This window comes from Rhinoraja longicauda, chromosome 22 (genome assembly GCF_053455715.1).
Source record: "Rhinoraja longicauda isolate Sanriku21f chromosome 22, sRhiLon1.1, whole genome shotgun sequence".
Classification (NCBI taxonomy): Eukaryota; Metazoa; Chordata; class Chondrichthyes; order Rajiformes; family Arhynchobatidae; genus Rhinoraja; species Rhinoraja longicauda.
This window is the reverse complement of record NC_135974.1, coordinates 14550335-14566144: the sequence shown is the minus strand read 5'-3', so window position 1 is coordinate 14566144 and position 15810 is coordinate 14550335. Positions and strand designations below refer to the sequence as shown.

At 47.3% G+C, this 15810-nt stretch overlaps 1 protein-coding gene across 1 annotated transcript in view; it reads left to right on the top strand.

Moving 5' to 3' along the window:
- Positions 1-15810, top strand: part of arhgap46b (Rho GTPase activating protein 46b) — a 150598-nt gene that overhangs the window by 50205 nt on the left and 84583 nt on the right. Inside the window, exon 2 of the mRNA XM_078418796.1 lies at positions 13566-14003. Within this exon, the coding sequence (XP_078274922.1) occupies positions 13566-14003 (438 nt within the window). The remainder of the gene's footprint in view (positions 1-13565; positions 14004-15810) is intronic.

The window sequence follows — 15810 nt, the reverse complement described above, 5'->3', positions numbered from 1 at the left end:
TCAGCGAGTCAGGCAGCATCCTTGGTGAACAGAGCTAAGTGACGTTTCGGGTCGGGATCCTCCCTCAGGCTGATTGCAGGGTCAGTCTGATAATAGCCTGATAAGAGTGTGGAAGGAGCTGCTCCTGAATCTGGTATTAGACACAAAAAACTGGAGTAATTCAACAGGTCAGGCAGCATCTCTGCAGAAAAGGAATAGGTGACGTTTCGGGTTGGAACCCTGAAAGGTAGAGAAGGCCAGAACAGGCCAGGGCCAGCAACAGATGACCGCAGGAAGGGTGAAGTCCACAATGGCCCATTGTTGGATGGGGAGGACGGAGAGAGGGGGAGTAAATACCGAAGTTACTTGAAATTAGAGAAATCAATATTCATTCTGCTGGGTTGCAAGCTGCCCAAGCGTAATAGCATTTGCGTGTGGCCTCATTCTGACAGTGGAGGAGGCCCAGGACAGAAAGGTCAGTATGGGAATGGGTAGGGGAGTTGGTGTTTGGCAACCGGGAGATCATGTAGGCCAAGACGGACTGAGCGCCAGGTTCAGTGAAACGATCGCCCAGACTAAGCTTGGTGCATGTGCTGTCAAATATTTGTATCTTCTGCCAGAGGGGAGGAGATATAAAATTGAGATAAAGTGTAAAATAATCTCAATGGCTTGGATAAAAAGAATGCCTTACGAGGTGTAATACAATATTTCAAAGGACAGCTGTTGATTCAGATTCTCCTACCTAGATCACATCTTTCTCCTTCCATTTCAAATTTCTTGCAGGACGTGCGATTCAAGCAAAGACTTGATGATAAAAATTGTAATAATTCCCTTGTGTCTGTCTAACTATTCAGTCTGAGCTGTCGGTCTCGTATTGACAAGAGGTTGGTTCACAGGTTGGGCCAAACCTCAAAAACCGACAAGATTCTCTCTGAAACTGTCTGCTCTCATTCTTTCAAACACATCGTTTGTCATCTTAAACAGGGCAATTTCAGCTGCTCGCAGTTTTTCTGACCCTTTTGCGGTGTGGCTGGGGGAGTGGCTGAGAGGCACACATACGGGGAGCAGCAGCATGACAACATATTCAGCTGAATAAGACTCGCCTGTCGTTTTTGTCTGCAGGTCTGTTATTAAGTCCTCCCTCCTCTGTGAAGTTTACCATACAAAGGTGGGCAGTACCACGGTGTTTTAAAAGGAGTATAAAACATCAGGTGAATAAACAGAAGGCCCGGACATGCTTGATGCTGTGGTTTAGAGATTTTGGTTTCAGTTGCACGATTGTTGATGCCTCATTGCAAGGCTGTTTGTGCAGAGAAGCTGAGGATGGAAGAGGAGAAAGGCTACGTGTACGTGTGTGTTTATAGCGTGTGTACAGTGTGTATATGTTGTGTGTGATGAGTGAACACAAAATGTGCATGTGTGCGTGTATAATAGATGTTGGAATGAATTGCAGATGCTGGTTTAAACCGCAGATCGACACAAAATGCTGGAGTAACTCAGCGGGACAGGCAGCATCCCTGTCCCGCTGAGTTACTCCAGATTTTTGAGTCTATCTTCGTGTATAATATATACCTCACTTTCATATCCTTCAAACATTTAAAACCTGGCTAATATAGTACAACTTGAATTTTGGCTATTTTGGACTGTTCACAGTTGCACTCATCTCTTCCTGAAACTAGTATCATGAAATTGTTATGACCCAAAAAGAGACCATTTGGCCCATCGTATGAGTGTGGGCAGTATTTTGTGTCTGTTTTCGGTATAAACCAGCATCTGCTGTTCGTTCCAACGCATTTAATCTTTCAAGGTTGGCGGTTTTTACATGGTCATTGACCTGGGTATCTGATACACAGCACGCTGATTATTGTGAGCATTTTCTTTTTGTTTTTCAGCATTTTGCATTTGTTGTGCTTCAGAGTAAGAGTTGTGGTTTTAGTCTGTAGGTCTGTTGTTAATTTTCTCTCCTGCCATGTGAGGTTCGCAGTGCGGAGAGAGAGAGTCTGAAGTCCATATTGTGGTGTAGATGAAGTCCACAGCTGTCTGGAAATATGTTCCATGTGTCGACCTCTCTGGGGGAGGAGGAAAAAGAAAACTTCATTGTCGTCGTAACAAATAAAAATAGAAATTGCTGGAAGTTCTCGGGTCTTGGAGCATTTGTGGAGAGAGGAATAATTAACATTGAAGTTTGATGATGTTTAATTGGAATTGAGGGAAGTTAGATATGAAACAGGTGTAAAAAGGGCACGGTGTTGGAGTCACTCAGCGCGCCAGGCAGCGTCTCTGGGGAACATGGATAGATGACGTTTCTGGGTCGAGACCTTTCTTCCAACTGATTTGTTGTGAGGGGGGAAGAATGCTGAAGAGGTAGGGGTGGGACAAAGCCTGGCAAGCGATAGGTGGATACAGGCGAGTGGGTTTTGATTGGCAAATGGGTGGGCAAAGGCCAGAGATGGGAAGAAGACAAAAGGTGGGAAATAAGGAGAGAAGAGGCATGAAATGTGAAGCTAGAGGAAAGGATGTAGGTGGAACTGGAAGAGAGAGGGGGCAATAGTGTAAGAAATGGGTGTGCATCGAATGAGGGCACAGGGAAAAGAGGCGGAATAAAAGCGGGGCGGGTGGTGGGGTTGTGGTATCAACGGGCCTATGTGGCCAGCTGCAGCTAGGAGCATAAAATGGTGCCAAAATGGCGCCTCTTGCATATGGACTGTTCTGTGCATTGTGTACTAACTGGGGAATTGTGCTTATGTACGGCGATAGTCTTGCTTTGCTGTATGTTAAAAAAAAAAATGTGTTTCACTGTACCTTAGTACTCGTGATAATAAAGGAACCATTGAACCATACTTGGTGCTGTGTTGTTGAATGTGCCTTTAAAGCTACACAAGAATTCCAATCTTCCAGGTCATATCCGGTGCATACGACCGACACTCTTGAAACTCTATCAGTGTGAGCCTGTGCTTGTGGAATGCTTGGGAAAGCCACAACGCTGCTTCTATTTTTCCTGGGCCATGATCTAAAACAGATCATCAATTGGTCTGTAGGAGTATTGTCCTGGTAAAGGAGGACCTATTGGTTTGGTTGGCAGGCAACTCCACTGAGTGTTGCTTAACTTGCCTGGTGCAAGATCATGTGTTGAAAGGAGCAGTCAAGAGAGGAGCGTCTTGTACGAGAGAGCCCGTGGGAAAAGCCTGGCGTGCGGGCCCTGCCTCCCTGACCTGTTTGTGGAAAAACTGCCAGAGAACTTGGGCAACACATTGAGTTGTAAGCAAATGTTTGTGTTGTGTTTGACTGTCAGAATGTTGTTTAAAATCCTCTTAACTTGACCTCTCTCTTGGTGTTTCTTCACAAGAGTCAAGAGTGTTTATTGTCATACATACCAAAACGGAACAACAAAATGGGTGGCGCAGCAGTAGAGCTGCTGCCTTGCAGCACCAGAGCCTTGGGTTCGATCCTGACCACATGTACCGTCCGCACGTAGTTTGTAGGTTCTCCCTGTGACCGCGTGGGGTTTCTCCGGGTGCTCCGGTTTCCTCCACACTCCAAAGACGTACAGGTTTGTAGGTTAATCAAGGTCTGGAAATTGTCCCTCGTGTGCGGGATAAAACTAGTGTATGGGTGATCGATGGTCGGTGCGGACTCGGTGGGCCTTAGAACCTGTTTCCACGCTGTATCTCAACTAAAAACTAAATGAAACTAAGCCGAACTAGATTTGTGCTTGCAGCAGCATAACTGGCCTGTAAGCGCAGTACGTATAGATAACATAATAAAAAGCACAAAAAAAAAAACTTCATTGGTATATAGTTGTTCGTAACCAATACTAGTTATTCTTCTGTTATTTTTTTGTTGAAATAACTAAAACGTATACATTTCTAACTACAAAGAGAGGTGATCACGTTAAGGTGGGATTTGTGATTGAATCTGGAGTTTGAGACAGGCCCAGACATTTCGCTATTTGTTTATTCATGCTCTGTAAATGACTTAATTTTTACAATTGTCTGTCTTGTGAAATGTCTCTGTGCCACCAGTGATACCAGTCACAATTCATCAGGCTAATCCCCTTCCACGTCATTGTGTTGCCTGAACTAAATTTAAAGATCAGCTGCATTTTTTAAAATGGGTGACAGGAGTTGTAATTTCTTGGAAACATATGTAGTGGGGAATATAGAAATTCAATCTACTGTCTGAATTTATCATTTTAACTTTGGTTGAGACGGTGAATAATTGTTTTTGTGAATGTTCTTCCCTCATTGGGAGTATTTGTTTCACTGCAGTAGTTTACTTTGGCGTCTGACTTTTAAATGGCAATATAAGAAAGACATTTTTACTTAGCTTGATCAGACATATCATCAAAAACTTGTGCGAGTTTAGAGTTAAGTGTCAAGTGCTTTCCATAAAGGCATTTGACACTGGGATTTAGTTTATTTAAATAAAAAACTTCAGAGAGAATTAAAACCAATCAACCTCAAACAAATAGTTTTTCCCCTTTTTGGGACTTCAGCTTTAGCAAAGCACCATTCTTGGGCGCAGTTTTGGAAACCCCACTTTCCTCCCATTACGAAATAGTGATGGCGTGGAGGCGTGACACTTGGTGAGACCGCCGAACAGTTCCAGAGGGTTCGATCCTGACCTTGCGTGCTGTCTGTGTGGAGTTTGCACGTTCATTCTGGTGGGTTTTCACCAGGTGCTCTGGTTCCCTCTCAATGTGGTAGTTTATTTGGCTGCTCCTTTCAGGTCAAGAGAGTTTAATTGCCATAAGTATCGCCAACAGAACAATGGAATTCTTACAGTGCAACAGGCCTGTAAACACAATACTCGTAACTAATTTTTTAGTTTAGAGATACAGCGTGGAAACCGGTCCTTTGACCCACCGAGGCTGCCCGACCAGCAATTCCCCACACACTACCACGATCCTACACATTGGGGACAATTTACAATTTTTACCGAAGTGCAATTTAGACTGTAGAATTTTCACCTGTGTCTTTATAAACACTGTCAATAAGTTTCTTCATATTTTGCTAAAATGCACTTGAAGTAATCAGATTTTATGAGAAACCACAATACATTACAACTAACGGTACGTCACACCATGAGGCCATTCAGCCCACAAGTACATGTCACCCTTCATCCCAGTCCAGAAATATTCGGGGAATGTGTGGTAAATGTACAGCAATTTTCATAGTACTATTGGATTTCATTTTTAACGAGATTAAAATTGAATCAATTCTTGTGATAGGAAGGTCCAGAGGGTTAAGGTCAATGGGATCCAAGGCTAGCTGGTTCATTGGATCCAAAGTGGATTGGGGCGGCACGGTAGCGCAGTTGCTGCCTTACAGTGCTTGCAGCGCCAGAGACCCGGGTTCGATCCCGACTACGGGTGCTGTCCGTACGGAGTGTGTACGTTCTCCCCATGACCGTGTGGGTTTTCTCCGAGATCTTTGGTTTCCTCCCACACTCCAAAGACGTACAGGTATGTAGGTTAATTGGCTGGGCAAATGTAAAAATTGTCCCTAGTGTAGATAGGATAGTGTTAATGTGCGGAGATCGTCGGTCAGCGCGGACCCAGAGGGCGGGAGGGCCGTGCTGCATCTCTAAACTAAACTGAACTAAAGTTGTCTTGGTGACAGGAGGCAGTGAGTAGGGAGGGGTTCAAGGATGTTTTTTTGGTTTGGAAGCCTGTGGGAAGGTGAGTACCTACTGTGCTTGGTGCTGTGACCATTGCGGTTTGTGATATGTATCTGTGCCTAGAATGTGAATGTAGGAGGTGTGATTAAGTTTGTGGATGATGTGAAAGTTCATTGTACCATTGCTAGAGAGAAAGGCTGTCTACGGCTACTCGAGTATAAGTTTAGTTTATTGTCACGTGTACCGAGGTACAGTGAAAAGCTTTTGTTGCCTGCTAACCAGTCAGCGGACAGACTACACATGATTGCAATCGAGCCGCCCAGTGTAACTGATAAGATCGGGTGGAAAGTTAGATTGTGTATTGCCAGATGGAATTTAATGCCACCAGGTGTGAGATGATATTGAATAGGAGGCAGGCGCACACAGGACGTGCTGGGGAACTCAGGAATATTGATGGACAGAGAGATCTTGGGGTTGCGAGTTATAGTTCCCTGAAAGTCGTAACACTGGTCAATTAAGCAGTGAGCAGAACATAGAGCAGTGCAACACTGGCCCTTCGGCCCACAACGTCTGTGCTGATCATGGTGCTAAATTAATTTCCTCTGGTTGAATGTGATCCACATCCCTCCATTTGGACCTTGCATTAGTCTTTAGACTTACAGCACGGAAACAGGCCCTTCGGCCCACCGAGTCCACGCCGACCAGCGATTTCCCCCCCCCACTATCCTGCGCACTTCCACGTGGCGGCGCCTAACTGCAGCGGCTGACTAGCAGTCTGTCCGTCTTTTTTTTCCCTTTTTTTGTTGTGTGTCGGTGTTGGGATGGTTTTTATATATATTTTTTTGGTTGTGTATGTGTGGGAGGGGGTGGTGGCGTGGGTGGGTGGGGGGGGGGACTTTTCTCTTCCTCACGGCGCGGGGTGCGGCTCGGCTGCGGGGCCTAACATCGCCCGCTGCGGCTCAGCCGCTGGACTTTACATCCCGGTGCGGCTTGGCCGCTGGACTTTACATCCCTGTGCGGCTTGGCCGCTGGACTTTACATCCCGGTGCGGCTTGGCCGCTGGACTTTACATCCCGGTGCGGCTTGGCCGCTGGACTTTACAGTGCCCGGTGCAGCTCGGCTGCGGGGCTTAACATCGCCCGGTGCAGCTCGGCTGCGGGGCTTAACATCGCCCGGTGCAGCTCGGCTGCGGGGCTTAACATCGCCCGGTGCAGCTCGGCTGCGGGGCTTAACATCGCCCGGTGCAGCTCGGCTGCGGGGCTTAACATCGCCCGGTGCAGCTCGGCTGCGGGACTTTTCACCGCTGGTGCGGCTCGGCTGCGGGGCTTAACATCGCCCGGTGCAGCTCGACTGCGGGGCTTTTCATCGCTGGTGCGGCTCGGCTGCGGACTTAACATCGCCCGGTGCGGCTCGACCACGGGACTTAGCTGCGCAAGGCTTGGTCGCGGGCCTTTCATCGCCCGGTTCGGCCGCGGGACGTTTCAGCGCCCGGTGCGGGGACTGTGCGGGTCGGTCGGGGACGAGCTGTCTGTCCGTGGGCGTGGGGAAGAGAGTGGAAGTTTTGTTGCCTCCATCACAGTGAGGGGGTGTTTGGAGTCACTGTGATGGACGTTTGTGTTGGGGTCATGTGTCTTGTGTTCTTTTTTTTCTTTTTTTTTCTATGACTGCTATGTAGTTTCGTTCGGTACTTCGGTACCGAACGACAAATAAAGCTCTGTTATACCTGTTATACCTGTTATAGGAGAAGCCAATTAACCATGTCTTAGGAGTGAGGGAGGAAACCGGAGCACCCGGAGAAAACCCACATGGTCCCAGGAGGAATGTACAAACTCCGTCTAGATTTCTAGCATATCTAGAAGCCTGTTAAACGGCACTGCCGTATCTACTTCCACCACCCCTGGCATTGTGTTCCAAGCACCCACCACTCTGAGACAAATCTTGCCCTGTACACCTCCTGTAAACTTTGCCCTGATGTGAAAGCAGTGCCCTCTCAAGCCCTAGCCACCTCGTCAATCTTCTCTGCGCTTGTTCCCAGCATGATGACATCCTTCCTGTAGCAGGGTGACCAAATCTGAAGGCAGTGTACTAAATGTGGCCTCACCAATGTCCACACCAACTGTAACATAACAAACTAACTTACCCCTGGAAACAGTTGCAATCATGGGCAGTTTCTGTGCTGAAGAACTCTGGCTACATGGTTCTGAGGTATTCCTAATAATAATGTGAATATGGGTCATATAATTGAGGGTTTGGGAGTTTATTTCATGTTGTCAAATGAATTTTCATTGTGCGGAACATATTTGTACAGGTCCACCACCGATTGATTCTCTGGCAACTCTTGACTTCTGGCAATTCTCTGCCACCTCCTTTAATACGGACAAAATTACAAGAGTGCACTTGAAATCCCCCCTAAAAGTCCCTCCAAAAATGTGGCGCCTGGGACGGGTGAGGCGGCCGATCTCAACCTCAGCGGGACTTCCGCGGCCGATCGGCGGGTGGGCACTGGCCGCAGCCGGCAGTGGCGTTCCCACAGCTGACTTCCACGGCTGACTTTGCGGGCCGGTATCTCGGCCCCTGACGGCGTTGGCGGACCGTTCCGGAACCGTTCAATTCCTCTCAGAAGCCATGAATGACCTCGGTTGGTCCGATGAAATGGATAATTCAAAAAGGTTCTGGAACCAAGGGTGCTGCAAAATTGGCGGTGGGCCTGTATTTGTACTCGTTTGCCATTCTCGTAGTCAATCGGAAGGATTGGTGTTTGACGTGTACTGAGTCAGGTGTGAGGGATTTCCACTGCCCCTGGGGCACAGGATCTGACGGGGGTTGCCTGTGGAATCGAGTTTGAACGGGCTGCCACATATTTGGTAGAAAATAAATAATGTTCGCTGAGTCTCGTTTGAGGGATATGGACCGCCCATTATGGGCAACAACATGCCTAAATGCCCTGCTTCGGGATTTAGTTCACGTGTACTCTTTGGGCCATAATCTTGTCCATTTATGATTTATATATTTACAGAGTATCATTGTATATCTGCTTATTCACACTGATTCACTGTCACCAGGAAATGCCCACTTAAGGGCGGCACAGTGGTGCAGGTGTTTGAGTTGCTGCCCAACAGTGCCAGAGATCCAGGTTTGATCCTGACCAAAGTGCTGCCTGTACGGAGTTTGTGCGTTCTTCCCTTGACCGGCGTGGGTTTTCTCCGGGAGATCTGGTTTCCTCCCACACTCCAAAGATGTACAGTTTTGTAGACTAATTGACTTGGTAAAATTGTAACTTGTTCCCGGTGTGTACGGTACTGCCGGTCGGTGTGCGAGGATCGCTGGTCAGCGCAGACTTAGTGGGCCAAAGGCCGTGTTTCCGGCCTGTATCTCTGATCTAAACTAAATCCACCCATATTGAAGCGATGGACAAAAAAGCACACCAACATGTCCCCAACAACTCTCACCAACTTCTACAGATACGCTGTACAAAGCATTTCATCGGGTTACATCACACCATGCTCCATCCAAGACTGCAAGAAAATGCAGAGAATTGCAGACGCAGCCCAGACCATCACGCAAACCTTTCATTGACTCCAACACCTCACGCTGTCTCGGCAAGGCCACCAGCATAATCAAGGATGAGCCACTCCCTCTTCTCCCCTCTCCCATCAAGCAAGAGGTACAGACGTGTGAAAACGCACACCTCCAGATTCAAGAACAGTTTCTTCCCAGCTGTTTTCAGGCAACTGTATTGTCTTTCCGCTGGGTTAGCATGCAACAAAAGCTTTTCATTGTACCTCGGTACCAAGAAACTAAACTAAACTAAATATCGAACAGCTTGTTAAACCGGTAACTCCCGCTGCGTTGACAGCATTGGTACTTTTTTAAAGAGGAAGTGACTTGATAGGGGGTACACAAGATTAGAGAAAGGCAGACTTGAATTGCTTGTTGACGCTGGTTAGTCATTGCCTCCTTAATCACTGTTATCGGTGGAAGACGATAGTGAAAGACATGCTGGAATAACTCAGCGTGTCAGCAGAAAGAGGAACTTGTGTAGAAAGGAACTGCAGGCACTGGTTTACACCGAAGATAGACACAATCTTCAGATAGAGAGTCAGGGGAAAGGGAAATGAGAGATGGAGCAAATGAATGGATATCGATTGTTGTATGTACCTTTTCATATCTCTCGTTTCCCTTTCCCCTGACTCTGTCTGAAGAAGGATCCCGACCTGAAATGTCACCTATTCCTTTTCTCCAGAGATGCTGCCTGATCCCGCTGCGTTATTCCAGGTTTTTGTGTCTTCTTGAAAATGGAACTGGTTGGTATTGGGAATATATGTGCCAGTGGGTGCAGTGAGGAAAAGGTTTGGTTTGCTTGTGCGGGAGAAACGATTTGTTCTGGGTGTTTGTTAAGAACTTTTGGGTGAAGGTTGAAGTGGAACAACCCGAGACTATTAAAGCTCAACACCCATTTAAAAAAAAAAAAATTTCATACACGATCCAATCTTCTGAGAAAGAAACATTTGGGAAGTGATGGTCACCATTCATGTTGATTTTCTAAATTTGTGACCCATCAACACTAGTAACAATATTTGGAGCTCGCTGCTGAAGAAGTAGACTATCATGGTTAAGGCAAGATGTCTGGAATCATTTGCACACCAACATAAGTTACACAACACTGCTGATGAAAGCCAATGTCAGCTATCTAGGTCAATGATTGGGTGGGGCAAATGAAACCAGCTACTTCATAGCTTGAAGTATCATAATACTTCAAGAGATACGAGGTAGTAATTGCACTCTAAAACAATTTTAGCTGCATACCGACCAATGACATAATATTGCTGTTTATTCACAAAATGCTGGAGTAACTCAGCAGGTCAGGCAGCATCTCAGGAGAGAAGGAATGGGTGACGTTTCGGGTCGAGACCCTTCTTCAGTCTGAAGAAGGGTCTCGACCCGAAACGTCACCCATTCCTTCTCTCCCGAGATGCTGCCTGACCTGCTGAGTTACTCCAGCATTTTGTGAATAAATACCTTTGATTTGTACCAGCGTCTGCAGTTATTTTCTTATAATATTGCTGCTAATCATTGACAGCCAATGTCAACTAAATGGGCAGCCTCTCGGGTTGAATTTTATACTTCTAACTTGATTTTTCTATTGACCTCCAAGAACACAATCATTTGACAAGATGCTAAGTTGTGTTCGTAAATGCAAACCTGAAACACCTCCAATGTAAAAATATAAGGGAAAGTATAAGGTATGTAGGTTAATTGGCTGGGTAAATGTAAAAATTGTCCCTAGTGGGTGTAGGATAGTGTTAATGTACGGGGATCACTGGGCGGCACGGACTTGGTGGGCCAAAAAAAAAAAAGGCCTGTTTCCGGCTGTATATATATGATGATGATGATGATGATGATGATGATGATGATGATGAAGTGAAGTTAAAATGACGAATTGCACTCTGTTTTGGAACAATGAACAATACAACACAGGATCAGGCCATTTGGCCCTCAATGGCTATCCTGAACATGATGGCAAGATAAACTAATCTCTGCCTGCACATGATCCATATCCCTCCATTGCCTGCATATCCATGTGCCTCTCTTAAAAACCTTGTAAACACCACTATTGTATCTGCTATCACCATTATCCGTGGTGGCACATTCCAGACACGCACCACTTTCTGTGGAAAACAATACTTGCCCTGCACCATTCCTTTACATTTTGCCCCTCTCATTTATGCCCTCTATTCTTTGACATTTGCTTGGGAGAAAAAGATTCTGTCAACTCCATCTATGCGCCTCACAATTTTACATCCATCTGTAGTCAGCACGGTGGTGCCGTGGTACAGTTGCTGTCTTACAGTGTCAAAGACCTGGGTTCCAACCTGACTACGGATACGGTCTGTGTTAGAAAATAACTGCAGATGCTGGTACAAATCGAAGGTATTTATTCACAAAAATGCTGGAGTAACTCAGCAGGTCAGGCAGCATCTCGGGAGAGAAGGAATGGGCGACATTTCGGGTTGAGACCCTTCTTCAGACTGTGAAGAAGGGTCTCGACCCGAAACGTCACCCATTCCTTCTCTCCTGAGATGCTGCCTGACCTGCTGAGTTACTCCAGCATTTTGTGAATAAATACCTTCGAGAAGTATATAACTGAACCTGAGCCTACATTAATATGTGCAGGAAGGAACTGCAGATGCTGATTCTCACCAATGGTAGACACAAAATGCTGAAGTAACTCAGCGGGTCAGGAGGCATCTCTGGAGAAAAGGAATAGGTGACCCGCTGAGATACTCCAGCATTTTGTGTCACCTGCATAGGTCGTCGGCATTGCCTTCCAACATTGTTTTGTCGTTGGTTGGTATGCGGCTAAAATTGTTTGCAATGATTACTTGGAGTCTTGGTTTAGATTACAGTGCTTCAAGCTATGGAATAGTTGGTTTCATTTGCACCGTTGCATTACAACAAAAAAATGTAATATTAGTGAGTGTCTGGCTGGTAATCACAGTGGCTTGGGGTTGCCGTGGGTAGACAAGAGGCTCACGCAGACTATTATTTAAGGATAGAAGAAATCAGACTCCAGAAATTAGAAGTCTGAGACTTTTAAGCAAGCTGTTGGGAGGTTTAATACACGATGTGATTTGTGAGCAGATGGACAGGTTGGCAGTCAGTGGGGATTCCTAACATTGCTTTGGAAATTGTTGGCGCTGTTATGCTAACTTGATGGAAGCAGTGACTGAGATGACATACGTATGGACTTCCAGTAAAGGTTTGATGGAGCACCACACAGGAAGTCGCTGGATAAAGTCCGTTCACATGGCATTGTTGAATGTGGTGTATGGGTAATTGTTTGGAACCTTGCAGGCTGAGTAGTGTCAATACCAGGCAACGAAACCTGTCCAAAATTGGACTTGCACAATGCGACAGTTAGGAATGGTGCTATTCATAGTCTTTATGATTGCACTGGGATATGGTGACACAGTGGCGCTGTGGTAGAGTTGCTGCCTTACAGCGCCAGAGACAAAGGTTCGATCCTAGAATACAGGTGCTGCACCTTTAGTGTAGTTTAGAGATACAGTGTATAAACGGGCCCTTCGGCCTACTGAGGCCACGCCGATCAGCAATCTCTGCACACTTACACTATCCTACACAATACGGACAATTTCCAGTTCTACCGAAACCAATTAAGCTACAAACCTGTGCGTCTTTGGAATGTGGGAGGAAACTGGAGGAGCCAGAGAAAACCCACGCAGGTCATGGGGACAATGTACGAACTCCGTGCAGACAGCACTCATAGTCAGGATCGGACACGGGTCTCTGGTGCTGTTAGGCAGCAACACCACTGCGCCATCGTGCCACTCACGTTCTCCCTCTGCTCGCGTGGGTTTTCACCATGTGCTCTGGTTTCCTCCTGCATTCCAAATACATACAGATTTGGCATCAGGAAAAATTGTAAATTGTGCCTCGTGTGTGTAAGATAGTGTTAGTGTACGTGGTGATTGCTGGTCGGCACGGACTTGGTTGGCCGAAGGGCCTGTTTCCATGCTCTATCTCTAAAGATTGTACAAGCTATTTGCGTTTGAAGTGCATCCATGACAATAAATTAAACTAGACTTCTGTAGTATTGACCTGCTGGGTCAAATACCCTTTACCCCATGAGATGGTGGCATGGTGGCGCAGCGGTAGAGTTGCTGCCGTACAGCGGCAGAGACCTGGGTTCGATCCTGATTGCGGGTGCTGTCTGTACAGAGTTTGCACGTCCACCCACACGTCCATGTACAGGTTGGTAGGTTAATTGGCTTTGATTTTTTTCAAGTTGTAAATTGTCCTTGGTGCGTGTAGGATAGCGCTAGTGTATGGGGCAATCGCTCGTGGCGTGGGAGGTCCTGTTTCTGTGCTTGCATCTCTAAAGTCCATGGGATTTTTCTCCGCAGAGTTACCGTATTTCTGACCACTTTGTTTATCTTGCCCTTCAGCTCAGATTGGGTGGAGATCATCGAGCCGAGGACGCGGGAGCGTATGTACGTGAACCTGGTGACGGGAGAGTGTGGCTGGGATCCTCCTCAGCACGTCCGTGTCAGGCAGTCCAGTGAGAACCAGTGGTGGGAGCTGTTTGACCAGAACAACAACCGGTTCTATTACTACAATGCCCTCACCAAGCAGACCGTGTGGCACCGGCCCCAGAACTGCGACGTGGTCCCGTTGGCGAGGCTCCAGGCCATGAAGCGGAATTCCCAGTCGGACAGCCGGAGCCAGCCGGCGGGCGAGGGAGCGCAGGGCCAGAGCGCTCACAGTGCCGAGGGTCATGCTTTGTCCGCCCAGCTGCCAGGGCCGCAAGGTCCGGAGAAAGGGAGCGAGGCTGCTGCCACCACACCTGATCACCAGGAGTTGGTGAACAGGAAGGAACTCGGAAGGTAGGTGCAGCTATGGAGACGCAACTAATATGTTCCTCATATGTAGACACAAAATGCCGGGGTAGCTCGGTGGGACAGGCAGCATCTCTGGAGAGAAGGAATGGGTGACGTTTCGGGTGGGTCTCGACCCAAAACGAGATCAGTCTGAAGAAGGGTCTCGACCCGAAACATCACCTACTCCTTCTCTCCAGAGATGCTGCCTGTCCCGCTGAGTTACTCCAGCATTTTGTATATTTCTTCGATATAAACCAGCATCTGCAGTTCCATCCTGCACATTTTGTCTGTTTCTCGTATGTTTCTTACTTGCCTCTGCTCAGTAGGGCACAGGTCCACCACTGGTTTTCCGGCACCCTTGGCTCCAGAGCTTTGCCATATTATCTGTTTTGCCAGACCAACACCAATTAATTTTTTTCCCGGCACCCTTGGTTTCAGCACCTTTCCGGACTATCCATTTCACCAGACCAACAAAGGTCACGACCTTGGTGTGGTGGGGGGGTTCCGAGATACTGGCCCGCAAAGTCGGCCGTGGAAGTCGGCTATGGGAACAAATCTGCCAGCTCCGGCTGTGCCGGAGTTCCAGAGCCCCAGCCGCAGGGGCAACTTCACAAACGCATGAACAGACAGGGATTAGAGGGCCACGGATCAAGTGTAGGCAGAAGGGATTCATTTAATTTGGCATCATGGTCAGCACAGACATGGTGGGCCGAAGGGCCTGTTCCTGTGCTGCACTACTCTATGAACTCTGCTCACAGCACGATAACAAGCAAAGTTTTACACTGACTCCCACAAGCAGGCATCAGCTTTATTTCTGGCTAAACACAAAGTGTTGCCGGAACTCAACTGGCCAGGCAGCATCTGTGGAGGGAATGGGCAGATGACGTTTTGGGTTGGGGCGCTTGCATCTTGATTTAAGGCAGGGTCGACATGTCAAGGGAATGGTGGAATCTCACGGTGTAGAGAAGGAAGTGAAAATCCCAGGGCTGAGGCATCTGACGGCAAGGCGGTCGGTGAGGGATGTGCTTCAATCTGTCATGGCGGATCTATCTTCCCCTCTCACCCCCATTCTCCTGCCTTCTCCCACACATTGGAGGAGTGTGGGGATCTCGGAGGATCCCCAGAGATGCTGCCTGTCCCGCCGAGTTACACCACCATCTTGTGCCTGTCCTGGAGGGTTGTTGGGCTGAAGGTGAGACAGGTGACTGGCCACAGGTGACCATTGTCAACTGTGTAGGAAGGAACTGCAGATGCTGATTTACACTGCGGATAGACAAAATGCTGGAGTAACTCAGCGGGACAGGCAGCATCTCTGGAAAGAAGGAATGGGTGACGTTTCAGGTCGAGACCCTTCTTCAGACCATTGACAAATATTGTCAGCAGCGAATGGGAGCTCATGTTGTTTGGTGCGTTAGTGTGCTGGTTGGCTGGCGATTAGGATCCAAACAGCAGGGTTCTGCTTTATCTCAGCTTCCATGGACTGGAAGATTAGTTTTAAAGTGACCAGTGTCTTCTCTTGGCTGTATTATCTTTACTTTCATTGTACTCATAAAAAAATGTAAGACGAGCAACAGGAAACCTTTCTTCGATGTGTGCCAGTGACAAGTTTATATTGTACGAGAAGGCAGGAGAATGGGGTTGAGAGGGGAAGATAGATTAACCACGATTGAATGGCGGAGTAGACCCGATGGACCGGATGTTCTCATTCTGCTCCTATCACTTATGAAACAGGAAGGGTAATTGCTCCTCTTCCGAAAGCAAACTTTAATCTCGAGCAAATCTTTCCACCGCAGTGTAATAGGCAGAGCAAATG